This window comes from Scyliorhinus torazame, chromosome 16 (genome assembly GCF_047496885.1).
Source record: "Scyliorhinus torazame isolate Kashiwa2021f chromosome 16, sScyTor2.1, whole genome shotgun sequence".
In the NCBI taxonomy this organism is placed as follows: domain Eukaryota; kingdom Metazoa; phylum Chordata; class Chondrichthyes; order Carcharhiniformes; family Scyliorhinidae; genus Scyliorhinus; species Scyliorhinus torazame.
The window spans coordinates 172,454,375-172,477,200 of NC_092722.1; the positions used below are offsets into that span (position 1 = coordinate 172,454,375).

The following is a 22,826-nucleotide window of genomic DNA, read 5'->3' on the forward strand; positions in this document are numbered from 1 at the left end:
GGAGAATGGCACGGGTCTGCGCAAGGCAGCCGATTTTCTCCCTTCCGGATGGGCCAAAGTCCCGTCGACGACGTGATGACCGTTCACGTCGACGTGAATCAAACCTCCTTTTCATCGGCGTGACCCGGTGCTCCAGGCTCACGCCGACCAGCGTGGAGGTGAGTGACGGCCTGGGGGGTTGGCTCTGGGCAGGAAATGGCGTGGCCGCAGTCTGATTGCGTGAGGAGAGGTGTGTCTCGGCTTGTGTGTGTGTGTGTGCAGCGGGGGGGGGGGGTTAGAGTAGGCTGGGCTCCGGGGGAGTGCCGGGAGGGGGTCCATGCCGGGGTGGAGGTTGGGGGGGGGTCCGTGCCGGGGTGGAGGTTGGGTGTTGGGGGGGGGGGTCCGTGCTGGGGTGGAGGTTGGGGGGGGGGTCCGTGCTGGGGTGGAGGTTGGGGGGGGTCAGTGCCGTGCCGGGGTGGAGGTTGGGGGGGGGTCCGTGCCGGGGTGGAGGTTGGGGGTTGGGGGGGGTCAGTGCTGGGGTGGAGGTTGGGGGGGGTCCGTGCCGGGGTGGAGGTTGGGGGGGTTCCGTGCTGGGGTGGAGGTTGGGGGGGGTCCGTGCTGGGGTGGAGGTTGGGGGTTGAGGGGGGTCCGTGCTGGGGTGGAGGTTGGGGGGGGTCCGTGCCGGGGTGGAGGTTGGGGGGGGGGTCCGTGCTGGGGTGGAGGTTGGGGGGGGGGTCCGTGCTGGGGTGGAGGTTGGGGGTTGGGGGGAGGTCCGTGCTGGGGTGGAGGTTGGGGGGGGTCCGTGCCGGGGTGGAGGTTGGGGGGGGGTCCGTGCTGGGGTGGAGGTTGGGTGGGGTCCGTGCTGGGGTGGAGGTTGGGGGGGGTCCGTGCCGGGGTGGAGGTTGGGGGTTGGGGGGGGGTCCGTGCTGGGGTGGAGGTTGGGGGGGGTCCGTGCTGGGGTGGAGTTTGGGGGGGTCCGTGCTGGGGTGGAGGTTGGGGGGGTCCGTGCCGTGGTGGAGGTTGGGGGGGGGTCCGTGCTGGAGTGGAGGTTGGGGGGGGGTTCGTGCTGGGGTGGAGGTTGGGGGGGGTCCGTGCTGGGGTGGAGGTTGGGGGGGGTCCGTGCTGGGGTGGAGGTTGGGGGGGGGTCCGTGCTGGGGTGGAGGTTGGGGGTTGGGGGGGGGGTCCGTGCTGGGGTGGAGGTTGGGGGGGTCCGTGCCGGGGTGGAGGTTGGGGGGGGGGTCCGTGCTGGGGTGGAGGTTGGGGGGGGGTCCGTGCTGGGGTGGAGGTTGGGGGTTGGGGGGGGGGTCCGTGCTGCGGTGGAGGTTGGGGGGGGGGTCCGTGCCGGGGTGGAGGTTGGGGGGGGTCCGTGCCGGAGTGGAGGTTGGGGGTGGGTCCGTGCTGGGGTGGAGGTTGGGGGGGGGTCCGTGCTGGGGTGGAGTTTGGGGGGGGTACCGTGCCGGGGTGGAGGTTGGGGGGGGGGGGTGTCCGTGCTGGGGTGGAGGTTGGGGGGGGGGGGGTCCGTGCTGGGGTGGAGGTTGGGGGGGGGTCCGTGCCGAGGAGGGGGATGGGAGAGCAAGTGAGTTGGTCCACCTGGCCAGGTGCCAGCCTCCAACAGTTGGACCCATGTGGTCCATGCCACCTGGCTGGGGGGAGGAGGGGATATGGGCAATGATGACATGTCGTCGTTCCCCTCCCCCCCACCAGGCCGTCATGTTTTCAGATCATCCAGCGATGTTGGCCGCCGTGGTGGCAGCCGCTCATGTCTATGTTGCCCTGGATGAGGAGGAGGAGGAGGAGGGGGAGGAGGAGCGTGCCAGAGAGGCGGCGCAGGCTGCCGCTGAGGGGCAGGCGGCAGCCGCCCAGGCTGGAGGGACACCTGACCGACAGGACGAGGAGGGGGAGGAGGACATCGCGGCCCCACGGCAACGGAGGCACCCGAGGGCGCCCCGTGTGTACCGGCCCCGGCAGTCATACCAGGACCTCACGGACCGGGAATGCAGGAGGAGACTCCGGATGAGCCGGGAAACCGTGGCACACATCTGCCACCTGCTGGCACACCTGTCACCGTGTGGCACTGGCGGGGGACACCCTCTCCCCGTGTCCGTCAAGGTTACGGTGGCCCTGAACTTTTATGCAACGGGGTCATTCCAGGCACCGAGTGGGGACCTGTCCGGCATATCGCAGACATCGGTGCATCGGTGCATCCGGGCAGTGACAGATGCCGTTTATGCCATGGCGCACCGCTACATCCGCTTCCCCGTGGACTGGGCCAGCCAAGATGCCCGCGCCGTGGGCTTCTCTGCCGTTGCCGGGTTCCCCATGGTCCAGGGCGCGATCGATGGGATGCACGTCGCCGTGCGGCCACCTGCAGATAACAGGGCCGTGTTCACTAATAGGAAGGGGACCTATTCGATGAACGTACAGGTGGTCTGCGACCACCGCATGATGATCCTGCACGCCTGCGCCGTGTACACCCAGGCAGTGTACACGACTCATTCGTGTTGTCGCGGTCATCCATCCCCGGCATGTACGAGGGACGCCATCCCCGGCTGAGGGGCTGGTTGCTGGGCGACAGGGGCTACCCATTGCGATCGTGGCTGATGACGCCTATACGGAGGCCACGCAATGAGGCGGAGAACCGCTACAATGATGCCCATGTAGCGACAAGGGAGTGATAGAGAGGTGCTTTGGCGTGCTGAAGATGCGTTTCAGGTGCCTGGACCTCTCTGGAGGCGCCCTCCAGTATCGGTCAGATAGGGTCGGCCGCATCATTGTGGTGTGCTGTGTCCTGCACAACATAGCCCAGCAGAGGGGCAATGTGCCGCAGGCAGAGGAGGGCGGAGTGGAGGAGCAGCAGGAAGAGGCCCAGTCCTCCCCAGATGAGGGGGATGGGGGCAATGGTCAGGGCAGGCGGGGTAGACACAGGCGGGTGGCTGTCCACCGTTACCGGCTGGCCCAGCGGGCACGGGACAGACTGATAGACGCCCGCTTCACTGACTAGGTGGGCGTGGGAATCGGGTAGTATGGCCACAGACCGCACACCATGGCAACAGCCGACCACCCACACCCCCCACCCATCCACCCACCCAGCACCCTCACCCCTCTCCCCAACCCCACCCACCCCACCCGCATGCACACCACCCCCCCCCCATTGCCGATCCACCTGCGGCACAACGGGCCGGGCTCACACAGTTGCGGGTGGACGCGTGTCTATTGCAGGCCATGGAGGATGATGACAACCCGCCCTGCGATGAGCTCCTGGCTCTACATCGTTGGACTATGTCTGACCCATGGCCACAGTACCACCATCCACCCGGACCATCCCTGCATGCGGCTGTGACACTGCAGCGCACGGTCCCGTCCTCTGCCCGGGGGATGTTGATGGCGGCCCAGGGGGAAGGGGGCAGACTCACCTGGGGCTGAGGACGGGACCGTGCGCTGACCTCACACACACACTTGCGCTCAACGTACATGACACCCCCGCACACTTTGGACAGAGCACAAAGGCAGCTTCGGTAGGTGTAACATCGACTTTAATAACCAAAGGAGTTCATGCACGTGCCCTAGCCCCTAAAACTCATCTGTGCCCTGCACCCATGCCAACTTACTCAGTGTCTAATTGTTTGGCCTTACGGGCCCTTTGACTACGTCTACGTGGTTCCCCAGACGGTACAGCAGAACTGGAGGTGGACTCCTGTGATTCCTGCCCTCTGACACTGGATCCCTTTGGCGGCCGTTTCCTGGGGCGTCCTGGCCTAGATGGGCCAGGCTGCGGCCCGGGCGACTGGGATGGCGAGCTGCCAGCCTGTCCTGCCCGTTGCCCACCCGATGCACCTGGGACGGAAGGGGGGGAGTCCGAGGTGTCGCGGTGTACCGGGACCTCCCCTACAGAGGGAGCCGGGACGGACCACACCACCTCCTCCTCCCTCGGGGTGCCCGATGGCCCCCAGGCCTCTACATGGGTGGGGGATGCGAACAGACTGGCCATCCGACGCCCCCCCGACATCTGGCGCTGCCAGTCCTGGAGGCCCGTGCTGGTATCGACAGGGGTCTGCAGGTTTGCAGCCATGGAGCCCAGGATGTTGGCAAACCCTGTCTGTGACAGTGCGACACCGGCTCGCACATGGCCACTGGCGCCGATGCCCTCAGTGATGGCCTGCAGAGACTGGGCCATGGCCTGCTGAGACTGGGTCATGGCCTGCTGAGACTGGGCCATGGCCTGCTGAGACTGGGCCATGGCCTGCAGAGACTGGGCTATGGCGTTGAGCGCCTCTGCCATCTGGCGCTGGCACTGGCTCATGGCCTCCTGTGAGAGGGCAGCCATTTCCTGGGCCACAGACTCCGCCTGCACGGAAGGCCCCAGGCCTCGCAAACCGTTCCCCATGTCTGACACCGTCGCACCCATTGCCTCCACCGCGGACGCCACCCGTGCGGTGTCAGCCTGGGTGGCACGCATGACCGGCACCACTCCCAGCTCCTGGACGCGGGTGGACTCCTCCACCTGCGACCGCAGCCGCCGCAAGCCGCCCGTCACCCTCTTCGCTCGTCTCCGGGTCGGTGGTTGCATCGGATCTATGTGTGGGTGTGGTAACTGCAGGAACCCGGGATCCATCTGGGCGGCAGATGTTCGCTTGGCCTGGGCTGCCCTCCAACCGCCCGGTCCCTCTGCTGCTCCTACCTCCACCTGCTGTACCGGGACGGCTGTGTTGTGCGCACCAGTGAGTGTACCAGACGCCTCATCACTAAAGTGCCCAACCGTGGTGAGTGTTTCTGCGATGGTGGAGGGTGTTGGTGACAGCAGTGGCGTTGTGTCGTGCTCTTCGTCCCACTCTGAGTCCATGGCACTTTGGGGTGGGGGTTCGTCTCCACCCATCCACTCTGAGTCACTGTCCGGTATTTTGTCTTCCTGGGTAGGGGTGTCCCGGGTAGGGGTGTCCCGGGTTGGGGTGTCCTGGGTAGTGGTGTCCTGGGTAGTGGTGTCCTGGGTAGTGGTGTCCTGGCTCGGATGTGACGGGGGCCTGTGGCTGCCCCCCTCATCGCTGGGTGGTCGCACCCGCACGTGACGGGGGTGTCGTCTCCCTGTTGCTCCAGGTCTCTCCGTCTCCCGTGGTGTGCGAGGGGCATCCTGCGGGCGCCGCATGCTGGAGGGTGCGGGTCTCTCCGTCTCCCGTGGTCTCCGAGGGGCATCCTGCGGGCGTCGCATGCTGGAGGGTCCGGGTCTCTCCGTCTCCTGTGGTCTCCGAGGGGCATCCTGCGGGCGTCGCATGCTGGAGGGTGCGGGTCTCTCCGTCTCCTGTGGTCTCCGAGGGGCATCCTGCGGGCGGTCTGCACCTGCGGGGATGGGTGCCTGGACGTTTGGTCCTGCGATACACAATGAAGCATGCATGGTTAGACATCAGGCAGTGATCAGGTGATACGGGGGAGGGGGATATAGGGGAGGGGGGGATATGGGGACGGGCTGTCGGTGGCTCACTCGCTAGTAAGCCCCCGACCTCTGCGTCAGCAACCTCCCGGTCCTCAGGTCCGCCAGCCAGTTCCAGGGCCCTTTCCTCGTGTACGGTCAGTGGCCTCTCATCAGCGGGCCCTCCTCCAGTCCTCACATGCTCCCTATTGTTGTGTGCGCGCTTCTCCTGTGGCGGGGGGGGGGGGGCTGCTGGTGGCAGGGGTAAAAGGCAACAGTGTTAGGCAGGTATATGAATGCACACCATCGGTTGCGCGTGCATTGCAGAGGTTAAGGTTAGGGCTGGATTCACTTGGGGATATGGGGGAATATGGGGGAGGGGGGATATGGGGGATATGGGGGAGGGGGGATATGGGGGAGGGGGATATGGGGGAGGGGGGATATGGGGGAGGGGGGATATGGGGGATATGGGGGAGGGGGGATATGGGGGAAGGGGGATATGGGGGATATGGGGGAGGGGGATATGGGGGATATGGGGAGGGGGGATATGGGGGAGGGGGGATATGGGGGATATGGGGGAGGGGGGATATGGGGGAGGGGGATATGGGGGATATGGGGGAGGGGGGATATGGGGGAGTGGGGGATATGGGGGAGGGGGGATATGGGGGATATGGGGGAGGGGGGATATGGGGGAGGGGGGATATGGGGGATATGGGGGAGGGGGGATATGGGGGAGGGGGGATATGGGGGATATGGGGGAGGGGGGATATGGGGGAGGGGGGATATGGGGAGGGGGGATATGGGGGAGGGGGGATATGTGGGAGGGGGGATATGGGGAGGTGGGATATGGGGGAGGGGGGATATGGGGGAGGGGGGATATGGGAGGGGGATATGGGGGGGATATGGGGGAGGGGGGATATGGGGGAGGGGGGATATGGGGGATATGGGGAGGGGGGATATGGGGAGGGGGGAGATGGGGAGGGGGGATATGGGGTATATGGGGAGGGGGGATATGGGGGAGGGGGATATGGGGGAGGGGGGACATGGGGGAGGGGGATATGGGGGATATGGGGAGGGGGGGGGATATGGGGGAGGGGGGATATGGGGAGGGGGGATATGGGGGAGGGGGGGATATGGGGATATGGGGGAGGGGGGGATATGGGGGAGGGGGGATATGGGGGAGGGGGGGGACATGGGGAGGCTCACCCTGCCTGCTCTGACGAGGTCGTTCACCTTCTTGTGGCACTGGGTGCCTGTCCGTGGTGTCAGGGCCACAGCGGTGACGGCCTCTGCCACTTCCCTCCACAGACGCCGGCTGTGGCGTGGGGCAACTCTGCGGCCGTGCCCGGGATACAGGGCGTCCCTCCTCTGCTCCACCGCGTCCAGGAGCGCCTCCACATCGCGTGACTCGAACCTCGGGGCTGAGCGACGGCCAGCCATCCAGTCGGGTGTTGCGGTCGGGTGTTCCGGTCGGGTGGGGGGGAGCAGCGCGGCCTTATGAGCCGTCACTCCGTGCAGCGCGTATGACGCTGCACGGCGTGAACCACTGCGCAAGCGCGGATCCCGTTACGTCGTTGCTAGCCCATTTCAGTCCGGAGACATTCGTCCCATTTTTCCGACGTGACGCAAGTCGGATTTGCGCCGTTTTTTGCGCCGATCGGCGGACTTTCCGCCGATAACGGAGAATTTCGCCCATGGTTCCTGGGGTGAGCGGATTATACCATGAGGAGAAATTGAGTAGACTAGGCCCATATTCCCTGGAGTTTAGAAGAATGAGAGTGATTTAATTGAAATATATAACATCCTAAAGGAGCTTAGGAGGGTAGATGCTGAGGGAATCTAGAACACAGGGGCCAAAGTCTTAGAAAAAGGGGTTAGCCATTTAGGAACAAAATTAGGTGCGGGATTCTCCGTTGCCCAACGCCGATATCATAGTAGGCGATCGGGCGGAGAATCCATTCCGACACCCAAATCGGGGCCAGTGCCAGTTTCACACCGGTCAGCCATGCTCCACCCCCCATGGAAGCGGCATAATCTCGTCGCACCCTGCACGCCATTACAACAACGTTGGCACGTCATCGGAAGGCCCTCCCGCGATGCTCCATCCCCGATGAGCTGAGTTCCTGGGCGCGGTTGACGTGTGGTCTGAGCGGTCAGGAACCCGGCATTGCTGCTACGGACTGTGTCCAGTGCCACCACATTTGGCCGGGATCCGTGCTGCTGGCTGGGGGGGGGCTTCTGCGAGGGCTGGTGAGACTGCTGGGTGGTGGCCTGTGGGGTGGCAGATGGCGGGTCGGGTCCGCACTTGGCCTGCGCCATGTTATACGGCGCAACCACTGCGCGGCCATGGACCCGGCCATTCTCCGGCCGTTTAATGTGCGGGAGCCGGGAGTTTCACCCACGGCTACTGCTAGCCCCTCACCTGTCCCGGAATCATTAAGGATTCGGTGCTGATTTTGGCATCGTTAAACGCCCGGGAATTCTCCGTTTCAGCCGGCACTTAGCCGCTGAAACAGAGAATCCAGCCCTAGGCGTTTTCTTTACTCCAAGTGTTGTGAATATTTGGAATTCTGCAGCCCAGGGGGCTGTGAATGATCAGTCATTGAATATATTCCAGATGGAAGTCGATAGATTTTTGGATAACAGAATTAAAGGGTAAGGGGAGAGGACGAGAAGGTTGCACATCCTCAAACTTTCTCACTGCACGAATACTGACGCATTCATTTGTTTTTGCGCAGGGCATGCTTGCGCACAATACCAGGTGCAGGGAGAGGTTTGCACTGCTGCCTCACGCTGCTGAGGACCCAGGTTCAATCTCCACCCGGGTCACTGTCCATGTGGAGTTTGCACATTCTCCCCGTGTTTGCGTGGGTCTCACCTCCTCAACCCAAAGATGTGCAGGGTAGGTGGATTGGCCATGCTAAATTGCCCCATTAATTGGAACAAAAAACATGATTAAAGGATTTGATTGAGCAGATAGAGATAAATCATTTCCTCTGGTGGGGGAGTTTAGCATGTGGGGCGTAACCTTAAATTTAAAGCTCGACCATTCGGATCAATGTGAAGCAGCACTTCTTCACACAGATTTCCATTTCTATATGTTTATAAAATGCTTCTAACTTTGATGCTATTCTATTATCATAAGATCCATGCTTATTAAACAAATGAAGTCACAATTTCTTTTCTGGTTGTATATTATAAGGCCCTGTCTTGGAAGTATTGGCAGGAATTCATTTACCTTACAGGTCACAACAATATTAAATAGGTGAATAAAAGCAAAATACAGTGGATGCTGAAAATCTGAAATAGAAACAGAAAATGCTGGAAAGATTCAGTAGGTCTGGCAGCAGAGTGAACATTTTCAGTCCATGTGATCCTTCCACAGAACAGTTCTGCAGAAGGGTTATAAGGACTGGAAACATTAACTCTTTGTTTCTTTCTCCTCGGATGCTGCCAGACCTGCTGAGCCCTTCCAGCATTTTCTGTTTTTATTAAATAGGTGGGATTGGGGATCTGACACCATAATATGAAAGAAGCCTTTCAGAAAACAAGGTTCAGAGGCAGAGTCAGTGAATGGAAGCTCAACTTTACATTCGACTCGGATCACATACCTGAGTGTTACACTTTGCTCAAAAGCCAACTACTTCAGATGCTGGAATTATGAAAGAAGAAGAGGGATTGCTGGAAATACTGGGCAGGTTTGGCAGCAACTCTTCAGAGAGAGACAGGGTCAATGAACTGAATTTTCAGGCTTTCGAGGGTGGGACCAGAGGCAGGCAGGGCCTGAAATTGCCACTGCCGGCCGGTGTACTGTAAGTTAAGAAAAGGTGGAGAGGTGGCTCTGTTAAGTAATGATGATAATAGCACATTAGAGAGGGATGACCGAAGTTCAGGAAAGAAGGAAGGTGTAGAAGCAGGTTGGGTTGAAATGAGAAATTATAACGGCAAGAAGTCACTTGTGGAAGTGGTGTACAGACCCCCTAATATAGGACATGGTAGGACAGAAGATTGAAGAAGAGCTTGTCAGAAAGGCGCGACAATAATCACGGGGAATTTAATCTACAGATAGGGCAGGATTCTCCGGTTGCCGACGCCAAAATCGTGTTCGGCGATTGGCCGGGGAATACCCGTTTCCAACCAAACGGGGGCGGCGCCGCTTTCGCAATGCTCCGCCCTCTCCAAAGCCGCATCATCACAGAGTACACCGCGCGCCGTATCGACGGCCTCAGGACGTTGCCTGAGGCCCACCCCCCCAATGCTCCGCCCCCGACCGGCCGGGTTCCCGACGGCATGGGTCTTTCATGGTCTCACCCGTCAGGAACTCGGCGTGGCGGCTGTGGACTCAGTCCAGCGCCTCCACAGTCGGGGGCGGGCCGATCCGCGGCCAAAGTGGGGGCACTATTATGTAACCTGGTAAACTGCTGTCAGGTATTGTGCATTACTCTCACTGCTGTTCTTTCTTTTCAATTTTAGGTTATGGTCACATCTCACCTTTAACAGTCGGAGGAAAAATTGCCTGCATGTTCTACGCAACATTTGGCATTCCCATTATGCTACTGGTCATCACAGATGTTGGGGACAAGCTGGCAGCCTTACTCTCCAAAGTTTACAATCACATACGAAGGCGGACAAGGAATAATATCACTCCACCATCCTCGGCAACGCCCTCAAGGTGGTCTTCATTCAAACACAGCTTCTCAAAATCAGAAATGAAACCTGCGATCAGGTCTATCTCCTTTAAAAATGGTTCGCATGTAATCATTACACCGATGAGCATCAGGAATGTGTTGAACACTCAGTCTTCGATTAAAAAGAAATCTGAACTGCTGCGAAAGACGGAAATATTTGAAAAATTAATTGTTCAGGAAAACTTTAATCAGAAGCCTTTCCAGCTGCACAGGAGAGATCGAAGTAAATCTTGTCCCCAGCTGGATCTAAAGCCAATTGCAAGTGAACATTTTTTTCCATGCCTGGGGCGAGAACTGGATAAGTTTGACGTGCCGATCTTCATTATAATAGGTGTTATTATTGCATACCTTCTTTTTGGTGCAGGCATACTTTCAATCTGGGAAAAATGGCAATATCTTGATTCCTTTTATTTCTATTTTATTACAATTACTACCATTGGCTTTGGAGACTTTGTCCCTGAACATCCTAATTTTTTCATGATAATGTCTCTTTTGATTATTACGGGTATGGCAATCATGTCAATGGCTTTTAAGTTAACCCAGAACAGAATAGCCTGTTGCTACCACGAAGTAAGTCTATGGATGAATGGCGCGAAGAAAAATAAATTTTAAATGATTTGAAGTCAAGGGCAAGTGATTATTTTGCATAGTGGTGAGAGATAATAACATTTAGTTCCATTCATTATTTTGAATTGCTTATAAGGTTAAATAACAATTGATCAAACCTGTACAATTTAGGGTAGGAGTATTGAACAAACATGTATCAGCAAGATATACCAGTAAAGATGTATTAATGTGTACATTAGGTTAAAAAGGTATTTAAGATTATGGAGTTGAACAAAGTTTCTTACTATTAATGTACATTAGCAAAGAAACCTCAGCAGAATGAAATCTTCTTGTGAATAAATTGATATTACAAACATTGTTTTATTATATCTGTTACTTTTATTCTGTTATCAAATTTGGACAATGCTCTTTCTTGAGAGAGCTATGAATTCTGTTTTGTAATATAATGCATTGTGTATGACAATCTTGTATGTAGTAATTTCTTGGCGGTATCCAGAGTAACAAGTAAATTCTTTCAGCAGGATTCTCCAGAATCGGCGCGATGGTTCGACACCGGTGTCAAAAATGGTGCGAACCACTCTGGCGTCGGGCCGACCGGAAGTAGTGGAATCCTCCGCACATCCGCGGGCTAGGAGTTGGTGCCGCGCCAGCCGTCGCCGAAGGCACTGTGCGAGTCCGCACATGCGCCAAAGGGCCGGCATGATCCCGCGCATGCGCGGAACCGCCGGCATATTGTGGCACATGCACAGGGGGGTGTCTTCTCCGGCCATGGCGGAGCCCTACAGGGTCCGGCGTGGAAGGAAGAATTGCCCCCACGGCACAGGCCCGCACGCAGATCGGTGGGCCACGATCGCGGGCCAGGCCACCGTGGGGGCCCCCCCCAGGGTCGGATCCCCCCGCGTTCCCCCGAGGACCGCCCCAGCCGACTTACCTGCCAGATCCCGCCGTGTGGGACCATGTCTAATCCACGCCAGTGGGACTGGCCAAAAACCGACAGCCGCTTGGCCCATCGGGGCTCGGAGAATTGCCGGGGGGGCACTGCCAATGGCCCCCGACCAGCGTGGCGTGAACCCCACTTCTGCCCGAAAACCGGCGCCGGAGAATACGGCAGCCGGCGTTGGGGCGGCGGGGCGAGATTTGCGCCGCCCCCCCTGCGGATTCTCCGACCCGTGGGGTGGGATGCTCCGAACACCCGCCGGACCGGAGAATCACCAGGGGGCGGCGTGAATCCCGCCCCGACGCCGGCTGCCAGATTCTTCGCCGCTGGTTATTCGGCGGGGGCGGGAATCGCGTCGCGCCGGTCAGGGGCCTTTGGCAGAGGCCCCCCCCTCGGCGATCCTCTGCTCCGGGATGGGCCAAGTGGCCACCCATTTACGGCCAGCCCCGCAAGCGTAAATCAAGCAAGGTCCTTACCGGCGGGACCTGTCTCTGCGATCGGCCTGCGGAGTCCTCGGGGGGGGCGCGGGGGCGATCTGGCCCCGGGGGGTGCCCCCACGGTGGCCTAGCCCGCGATCAGGGCCCGCCGATCCGTGGGTGGGCCAGTGCCATGGGAGCACTCTTTCCCTCCGCGCCAGCCGCTGTAAACATCCGCCACTGCCGGCGCGGAGAAGAACCCCCCTCTGCATGCGCTGGGATCAAGCCAACACACGCTGGCGCTCCCGCACATTCGCCAACTAGCACCGGGCGGCGGAGGCTCTTCTGCGCCAGTTGGTGTGGCGCCAACCCCGCCGACCTAGCCCCTGAAGGTACGGAGGACTCCGCACCGGGGCAGCCCAACGCCGGAGTGGTTCACGCCACTCCTTGGTGCCGGTACGGCCCCCCCGCCAGTTAGCTATCTTTGAAAGAAATCAATTCTTGAGATATGAGGGTGTCACTATCAATGTCCCAAAATCGATTTGACGATGCCGGCGTTGAACTGGGGTGAGCACAGTAAGAAGTCTTCCAACACCAGGTTAAAGTCGAACAGGTTTGTTTTGAATCACTAGCTTTCGGAGCACAGCTCCTTCCTCAGGTGAATCCACTTTAACCTGGCGTTGTAAGACTTCTTACCAAAATTGATTGTCCACCCCTTATTTCTCTTCAAAAGGTGGTTGTGGGCTGCCTTCTTGAACTGGTGCACTCTTAGGTGAAGACACTCCTATGGAGTTGCTTCTGACAGGATCAGAGAAGGGAAGATTCTGACTTCCTCTGAGAAGGGCAATCTGGCTTTGAATAGTCTGTTCAACAAATGGTGTCACTTTAAATGCTCCCTTAATCTTCAGGGGTCCAGTCTGAATCCAAAGTTATGGTCCATTATCGCCATTTTCAGTGAAGCACACCTGGTGAGATCAGGTATACCTGTGTTAATACTATGTTGAGTGTTCGCTAAAGTCAAATACATTGAAACTCTATATCTAAGAAGGCACCCTTTACATAACGTCGTTGAAAATGTAGGTAGAGGCTCCAATAACACTGCCCTAACATTGAGACCCAGAATACTGAACTCCTTGCCAAGTTTGTAGTTATTCATCCAAAGCCCCACTGAAAGTAGGGGTTTATTGGAATGGTTGGAATCCATATATCCTGTGAGGAAGTTAAAGTTAAAATAAAACAAAATGCATCACTTTTGCATCCTTATTTATCACTGGGAACATGTCCTAAAATGAACCAGACTATCTACATATCAGCAAAAACTGTGAATGATATAATAAAACTGTATTTTGTCAATAAAGGCCAATGAAAAGAATGCTGAAGCAGTAGGAACAACATGTTCTGTGCCGACATTGGGAGATTTCCACAAATGAGCTAGGCACAGCAGAATCATTAGCGTATTGACCTAAGATATCAGCCACACAGTGTCCATTTTATGTGTGCTAAACAACCTTTTAAGCCTCCAAAATAGTAGGAGGGAGAATCACATTTACTGTGACTGGGTGGTCCACCACCTGTCATATTGGTAAAGACCAAAAAAATCTACATGCTGTACCCATGCCTGAAACAGGCATTGGACACTTGGTACAGGCAAATAATTCACTGCAAGATTTGCTTTGCCCTGAGGCAGTCTGCAGCATTTTCCCTCAAACCAGGCCAGCATGCAACCTAAATGTGACCACCAGGCCACAGCCAAGAAGGGTAGTTTTAAACATGCCTGAATGTGGAACCAACACGAGCAGAAGATATCCACCAACCCCACATTCAAAGCATGTGACTTGCAACTGGCTTGTTTTGCATATGAACGGAATACTGTTAATAGAGAATTTCAGCATACTTCACAACACTCTGCATAACATCGACAATAACGAAGCATACCACACATATTGCACAACTTTGTGCTCCTCAACTTTAGGGGGAAATAAACTGCAACTGCTGGAAATTACATCGAATTGCATGGAATATCCAGAAGAGAAACAGACCCATTTCATAGAACCATAGAATTTACGGTGCAAAAGGAGGCCATTCGGCCCATTGAGTCTGCACCGGCCCTTGGAAAAAGCACCCACCTAAGCCCACACCTCCACCCATCCCCGTAACCTAGTAACCCCACCTAACCTTTTTGGACACGAAGGTCAATTTACCATGGCCAATCAACCTAACCTGCACATCTTTGGACTGTGGGAGGAAACCGGAGCACCCGGAGGAAACCCACGCAGACACGGGGAGAAAAGCAAATTACAAAGGGTCACCTGGACTCGAAACATGAGCTCTTTTCTCTCCCTACAGATGCTGCCAGACCTGCTGAGATTTTCCAGCATTTTCTTTTTGGTTGCGGACATAGGGAGAACGTGCAGGCTCTGCACAGACAGTGACCAAATCTGGGACTCTGGAGCTGTGAAGCAACTATGCTAACCACTGTGCTACCGTGCTGTCATTTGGCCTAACACGCCCATGGCGGCAGTCACCCTCCACTCAACCCTCGATTTCTTTTCTCTTTCATGTCTTTATCCAGCTTCCCCTTAAATGCATCTGTACCATAGAATCATCATAGAATTTACAGTGCAGAAGGAGGCCATTTGGCCCATCGAGTCTGCACCGGCTCTTGGAAAGAGCACCCTACCCAAGGTCAACACCTCCACCCTATCCCCAGAACCCAATAACCCCACCCAACACTAAGGGCAATTTTGGACATTAAGGGCAATTTATCATGGCCAATCCACCTAACCTGCACATCTTTGGACTGTGGGAGGAAACCGGAGCACCCGGAGGAAACCCACGCACACACGGGAAGGATGTGCAGACTCCGCACAAACATTGACCCAAGCCGGAATCGCACCTGGGACCCTGGAGCTGTGAAGCAATTGTGCTATCCACAATGCTACCGTGCTGCCCTACTATTGCCTCAACTATTGCCTGTGGTAGCAAGTTCCATATTAGCACTCCCTGGTTAAAAACGTCTCTTCCTAACTCCATGTTTGATTTCTTGATGACTACATTATATTGATGACCTCTAATTTTGCTCTTACCCACAAGTGGAAATATATTTTCTATGACTTCTCCCTTTTATAATTGTGAAATGAGAGAAAATGCTGAAAATTCACGTTAGGTTCATCTGCATCAGGATAAAAATGTGTTGAGGGACATAAATGCATCATGCTTTTGAGGAACAGGTAACTTTGGACCTGATTTGCACCATTGCCATTTCTTCGCCTTATGTCAGGGTCTGTTGGCAACTATTGGATAGAGATCGATTGCCCAAGTTGATCAATAACTCCGGTACCATTGTATCTTGTGGCCACCAGGACAGTTGAAAGTGAAAGAGATGGGCTTTGGTCTTTATCATCAAGAAATTCCTGTGCCAATGTTTTAAATATGGGTTCTTCATCTGAATTAGAAACTGTGCAAATATTTTGTCACATCATTTCCCAACCTGTTGAGAAGGCATTGTGGGTGGCAAAATATTGTTCTGAGCCAATAATGCAACATTTTCTTCAACAAAGCATTGAGCATCCAATTTTTCTGCTTTAGACAGTGATTTTGTTACTTACCGTAGAACTGCAGAGTAATGTACAAATTTTCTATTAATATTTCTTGTTAGTTAGGCTTAGGATAACCACTAATAAAGGTGCAGCATTGAGAAGGGATCATTCCAAACCTCAGGCCTTATAAAAGCAAGCAGGGGGATGAGCAAAGTACACAATATCAGCACGCAGAGAAACTGAGGGGCCATCTTTAACTTCCACCTAAAACAGGCAGATGCTCAGCAGAGTGCTTGTTCAGCCTGCCCATTAGTGCCAGCATGGTACTTGTTAATACGTGTCAAAACATTTGCCATCATCTTCAGCGGGAGAGAAGCTAATCACTGCCACTTCACATTTAGATGGCATTAGTATTGCAAAATCCTCCATCAGCTTCTCAGGAGCTCATAATGAACCAGAAATGTAACTAGACTTGTCACAGAAGTATGACTGCGCAAGAGAAGGTCAGAACTTGGGTGAGTAACTCACCTCCCGACTTCCCAAAGCCTTTCATTACTAACTATAAGGCACAAGTCAGGAGTGTAATGAATATCCCCAAATTGCATGGACGAGTGCAGCTCCAACAACATTCAAAGAGTCCAATGCCATCCAAGACACTTAATTGACATCCCATGCACCACCTCAAACATTCACTCCCTCCAGCATGGTTCACAGTGACTGCAGAATATGCAACATCTACACGATGCACTGTAGAAACTCAGCAAGATTTTTTGACAACATCAGACAAATCTGTGGCCTCTATCACGGAGAAGAAGAGGAGCAGTGGGTGCATGGGAACATCACCACCTGCAAATTACTCTCTGACTCATCCTGACTTTTGGATTTCGGCGGCAGCGGTGCGCAGGGGCCTTCTTGGAGGTGAGTAGCGACTTTGAAACCACTTACCTTTACAGGAGCAGCCCTTTGGATTTCGGCGGCAGCGGTGCGCAGGGGCCTTCTTGGAGGTGAGTAGCGACTTTGAAACCACTTACCTTTACAGGAGCAGCCCTTTGGATTTCGGCGGCAGCGGTGCGCAGGGGCCTTCTTGGAGGTGAGTAGCGACTTTGAAACCACTTACCTTTACAGGAGCAGCCCTTTGGATTTCGGCGGCAGCGGTGCGCAGGGGCCTTCTGGGAGGTGAGTAGTGTATTTAAAAAGCTCTTACCTTTACAGGAGCAGGCTTTTGGATTTCGGCGGCAGCGGTGCGCAGGGGCCTTCTTGGAGGTGAGTAGCGACTTTGAAACCACTTACCTTTACAGGAGCAGCCCTTTGGATTTCAGCGGCAGCGGTGCGCAGGGGCCTTCTTGGAGGTGAGTAGCGACTTTGAAACCACTTACCTTTACAGGAGCAGCCCTTTGGATTTCGGCGGCAGCGGTGCGCAGGGGCCTTCTTGGAGGTGAGTAGTGTATTTAAAAAGCTCTTACCTTTACAGGAGCAGCCCTTTGGATTTCGGCGGCAGCGGTGCGCAGGGGCCTTCTTGGAGGTGAGTAGCGACTTTGAAACCACTTACCTTTACAGGAGCAGCCCTTTGGATTTCGGCGGCAGCGGTGCGCAGGGGCCTTCTTGGAGGTGAGTAGCGACTTTGAAACCACTTACCTTTACAGGAGCAGCCCTTTGGATTTCGGCGGCAGCGGTGCGCAGGGGCCTTCTTGGAGGTGAGTAGCGACTTTGAAACCACTTACCTTTACAGGAGCAGCCCTTTGGATTTCGGCGGCAGCGGTGCGCAGGGGCCTTCTGGGAGGTGAGTAGTGTATTTAAAAAGCTCTTACCTTTACAGGAGCAGGCTTTTGGATTTCGGCGGCAGCGGTGCGCAGGGGCCTTCTTGGAGGTGAGTAGTGAGTTTAAAAGCACTTACCTTTGCAGGAGCAGCCCTTTGGATTTCGGCGGCAGCGGTGCGCAGGGGCCTTCTTGGAGGTGAGTAGCGACTTTGAAACCACTTACCTTTACAGGAGCAGCCCTTTGGATTTCGGCGGCAGCGGTGCGCAGGGGCCTTCTTGGAGGTGAGTAGCGACTTTGAAACCACTTACCTTTACAGGAGCAGCCCTTTGGATTTCGGCGGCAGCGGTGCGCAGGGGCCTTCTTGGAGGTGAGTAGTGTATTTAAAAAGCCTTACCTGGTCCCGTGTCTGTTCTTCTTTTCAGTTTTACTTGTTTTTATATAAGGCGGGAACCGGAAGTTCGACCTCTGGCAAGTCCCCCCCCCCCCCCCCCAACCAATAAATTCTGGTGGAGAGGAAACCCGAGACACTACACGTGTAGTGTCTCCCACCCGCCCTCCTCCTCTAACCTAATAATAAGACCCATTGGTGTAAGGTAAGTGCCATATTATATTATTAGCATTGTGCAGGTCAAGGATCGGAGGTGGAGGAGCAGTCTCTGTCAGCGAGAGAACCTGAGAACATCTCAGACACTCAGAAGGTAAGTAAGTGATTTTTACTTTTATACCTTTTTTCAAATTGTGTGTGTTGGGGGGAAACTGAAGTGACATCACAGAAAAGCTGTGACCTGAGTGGCTGGTTGGGATTCTAACCTAAATTTAAAAAAAAAATAAAAAAATTTGAGTATTTGGGAACTAATTAAACATAATAACTTAATTATAATTTAGAGGATATCTAAGCCAGAGATCGGAGAATATTATAGTTAGCTATCGCATTTCTATTAGAAATCTAGTGCTAGGAAACAGATAGTTGACAGTAACTTTGCAATTTTTAAAAAAAAGTATTTTAAAAAAAAGACAAATTTTAATTTTAATTAATTGACGCAATGTCAGTTAGAGGGGTGCTGTGCTCTGACTGTGAGATGTGGCAGGTCCGGGAGGCTTCCAGCGTCCCGGATGGCTTCATCTGCAGAAAGTGCACCCAACTGCAGCTCCTCACAGACCGCATGGTTCGGTTGGAGCAGCAATTGGATGCACTTAGGAGCATGCAGGTGGCGGAAAGCGTCATAGATCGCAGTTATGTAAATGTGGTCACACCCAAGGTGCAGGCAGAGAAATGGGTGACCACCAGAAAGGGCAGGCAGTCAGTGCAGGAATCCCCTGTGGTTGTCCCCCTCTCGAACAGATATACCCCTTTGGATACTGTCGGGGGAGATAGCCTATCAGGGGAAAACAGCAGCAGCCAGAGCAGTGGCACCACGGCTGGCTCTGATGTTCAGAAGGGAGGGTCAAAGCGCAGAAGAGTAATAGTAATAGGGGACTCTATAGTCAGGGGCACAGATAGGCGCTTCTGTGGACGTGAAAGAGACTCCAGGATGGTATGTTGCCTCCCTGGTGCCAGGGTCCAGGATGTCTCCGAACGGGTAGAGGGAATCCTGAAGGGGGAGGGCAAACAGGCAGAGGTCGTTGTACATATTGGTACTAACGACATAGGCAGGAAGGGGCATGAGGTCCTGCAGCAGGAGTTCAGGGAGCTAGGCAGAAAGTTAAAAGACAGGACCTCGAGGGTTGTAATCTCGGGATTACTCCCTGTGCCACGTGCCAGTGAGGCTAGAAATAGGAAGATAGAGCAGACAAACACGTGGCTAAACAGCTGGTGTAGGAGGGAGGGTTTCCGTTATCTGGACCACTGGGAGCTCTTCCGGGGCAGGTGTGACCTGTATAAAATGGACGGGTTGCATCTAAACCGGAGAGGCATAAATATCCTGGCCGCGAGGTTTGCTAGTGTCACACGGGAGGGTTTAAACTAGTATGGCAGGGGGGTGGGCACGGGAGCAATAGGTCAGAAGGTGAGAGCATTGAGGGAGAACTAGGGAATAGGGACAGTGTGGCTCTGAGGCAGAGCAGACGGGGAGAAGTTGCTGAACACAGCGGGTCTGGTGGCCTGAAGTGCATATGTTTTAATGCAAGGAGCATTACGGGTAAGGCAGATGAACTTAGAGCTTGGATTACTACTTGGAACTATGATGTTGTTGCCAGTACAGAGACCTGGTTGAGGGAAGGGCAGGATTGGCAGCTAAACGTTCCAGGATTTAGATGTTTCAGGCGGGATAGAGGGGGATGTAAAAGGGGAGGCGGAGTTGCGCTACTTGTTCGGGAGAATATCACAGCTATACTGCGAGAGGACACCTCCGAGGGCAGTGAGGCTATATGGGTAGAAATCAGGAATAAGAAGGGTGCAGTCACAATGTTGGGGGTAAACTACAGGCCTCCCAACAGCCAGCGGGAGATGGAGGAGCAGATAGGTAGACAGATTTTGGAAAAGAGTAAAAACAACAGGGTTGTGGTGATGGGAGACTTCAACTTCCCCAATATTGACTGGGACTCACTTAGTGCCAGGGGCTTAGACGGGGCGGAGTTTGTAAGGAGCATCCAGGAGGGCTTCTTAAAACAATATGTAAACAGTCCAACTAGGGAAGGGGCGGTACTGGACCTGGTATTGGGGAATGAGCCCGGCCAGGTGGTAGATGTTTCAGTAGGGGAGCATTTCGGTAACAGTGACCACAATTCAGTAAGTTTTAAAGTACTGGTGGACAAGGATAAGAGTGGTCCGAGGATGAATGTGCTAAATTGGGGGAAGGCTAATTATAACAATATTAGGCGGGAACTGAAGAACATAGATTGGGGGCGGATGTTTGAGGGCAAATCAACATCTGACATGTGGGAGGCTTTCAAGTGTCAGTTGAAAGGAATACAGGACAGGCATGTTCCTGTGAGGAAGAAAGATAAATACGGCAATTTTCGGGAACCTTGGATGACGAGTGATATTGTAGGCCTCGTCAAAAAGAAAAAGGAGGCATTTGTCAGGGCTAAAAGGCTGGGAACAGACGAAGCCTGTGTGGCATATAAGGAAAGTAGGAAGGAACTTAAGCAAGGAGTCAGGAGGGCTAGAAGGGGTCATGAAAAGTCATTGGCAAATAGGGTTAAGGAAAATCCCAAGGCTTTTTACACGTACATAAAAAGCAAGAGGGTAGCCAGGGAAAGGGTTGGCCCACTGAAGGATAGGCAAGGGAATCTATGTGTGGAGCCAGAGGAAATGGGCGAGGTACTAAATGAATACTTTGCCTCAGTATTCACCAAAGAGAAGGAATTGGTAGATGTTGAGTCTGGAGAAGGGGGTGTAGATAGCCTGGGTCACATTGTGATCCAAAAAGACGAGGTGTTGGGTGTCTTAAAAAATATTAAGGTAGATAAGTCCCCAGGGCCGGATGGGATCTACCCCAGAATACTGAAGGAGGCTGGAGAGGAAATTGCTGAGGCCTTGACAGAAATCTTTGGATCCTCGCTGTCTTCAGGGGATGTCCCGGAGGACTGGAGAATAGCCAATGTTGTTCCTCTGTTTAAGAAGGGTAGCAAGGATAATCCCGGGAACTACAGGCCGGTGAGCCTTACTTCAGTGGTAGGGAAATTACTGGAGAGAATTCTTCGAGACAGGATCTATTCCCATTTGGAAGCAAATGGACGTATTAGTGAGAGGCAGCACGGTTTTGTGAAGGGAAGGTCGTGTCTCACTAACTTGATAGAGTTTTTCGAGGAGGTCACTAAGATGATTGATGCAGGTAGGGCAGTAGATGTTGTCTATATGGACTTCAGTAAGGCCTTTGACAAGGTCCCTCATGGTAGACTAGTACAAAAGGTGAAGTCACACGGGATCAGGGGTGAACTGGTAAGGTGGATACAGAACTGGCTAGGCCATAGAAGGCAGAGGGTAGCAATGGAAGGATGCTTTTCTCATTGGAGGGCTGTGACCAGTGGTGTTCCACAGGGATCAGTGCTGGGACCTTTGCTCTTTGTAGTATATATAAATGATTTGGAGGAAAATGTAACTGGTCTGATTAGTAAGTTTGCAGACGACACAAAGGTTGGTTGAATTGCGGATAGCGATGAGGACTGTCTGAGGATACAGCAGGATTTAGATTGTCTGGAGACTTGGGCGGAGAGATGGCAGATGGAGTTTAATCCGGACAAATGTGAGGTAATGCATTTTGGAAGGGCTAATGCAGGTAGGGAATATACAGTGAATGGTAGAACCCTCAAGAGTATTGAAAGTCAAAGAGATCTAGGAGTACAGGTCCACAGGTCATTGAAAGGGGCAACACAGGTGGAGAAGGTAGTCAAGAAGGCATACGGCATGCTTGCCTTCATTGGCCGGGGCATTGAGTATAAGAATTGGCAAGTCATGTTGCAGCTGTATAGAACCTTAGTTAGGCCACACTTGGAGTATAGTGTTCAATTCTGGTCGCCACACTACCAGAAGGATGTGGAGGCTTTAGAGAGGGTGCAGAAGAGATTTACCAGAATGTTGCCTGGTATGGAGGGCATAAGCTATGAGGAGCGATTGAATAAACTCGGTTTGTTCTCACTGGAACGAAGGAGGTTGAGGGGCGACCTGATAGAGGTATACAAAATTATGAGGGGCATAGACAGAGTGGATAGTCAGAGGCTTTTCCCCAGGGTAGAGGGGTCAATTACTAGGGGGCATAGGTTTAAGGTGAGAGGGGCAAAGTTTAGAGTAGATGTACGAGGCAAGTTTTTTACGCAGAGGGTAGTGGGCGCCTGGAACTCACTACCGGAGGAGGTAGTGGAAGCAGGGACGATAGGGACATTCAAGGGGCATCTTGACAAATATATGAATAGGATGGGAATAGAAGGATACGGACCCAGGAAGTGTAGAAGATTGTAGTTTAGTCGGGCAGTATGGTCGGCACGGGCTTGGAGGGCCGAAGGGCCTGTTCCTGTGCTGTACATTTCTTTGTTCTTTGTTTGTTCTTTGACTGAGAAATATGTTGCCATTCTTCATCACCACTGGGCCAAATCCAGGACTTCCCTTGCTAACAGCATTGTGGGTGTACCTACATCACACGGACAGCAGTTTTTTAAGAAGGTGGTTCACCCCTACCTTCTCAAGGGATGGACAGTAAATGCTGGCCTTGCCACATCCAAGAAACAATCCAAAGATAATAGGCAAGGACTGCGATCCGTTAGCTGAACTATTTAACAGGTCAGGTTTAAGGGAACAAGCAACCATGAAGGAAGACCTCAAATTGTCTGGGACTGGACTGGAGGTTTCTTTGGGGGATCAGGAGCAATCTTTCTTTTGCACATCAAAAGAAAAATGTAAGAGCTTCCTGGCTTTCTTTCTTGAGAAGGCCCAGCAGTCACTTTAAATTGAATATGTAAAGCAGCATCCACCTATCCATAGAATCCATAGAATTCCCGCAGTGCAGAAGAAGGTCATTCAGCCCATCGAGTCTGCATCCAACTTCCGACAGAGTGCGCCACCTCAGCCATCCCCTTAACCCCACCTAACTTGCACATCTTTGG

The 22,826-nt window shown here is 54.0% G+C and overlaps 1 protein-coding gene across 1 annotated transcript in view; it reads left to right on the forward strand.

The window, feature by feature from the left end:
• kcnk18 (potassium channel, subfamily K, member 18) overlaps positions 1-10,990 on the forward strand; it is a 65,185-nt gene extending 54,195 nt beyond the window's left edge. The window contains exon 3 of the mRNA XM_072479483.1: positions 9,854-10,990. Within this exon, the coding sequence (XP_072335584.1) occupies positions 9,854-10,680 (827 nt within the window). The 3' untranslated portion in view covers positions 10,681-10,990. The remainder of the gene's footprint in view (positions 1-9,853) is intronic.
• Positions 10,991-22,826: the final 11,836 nt, after the last annotated feature.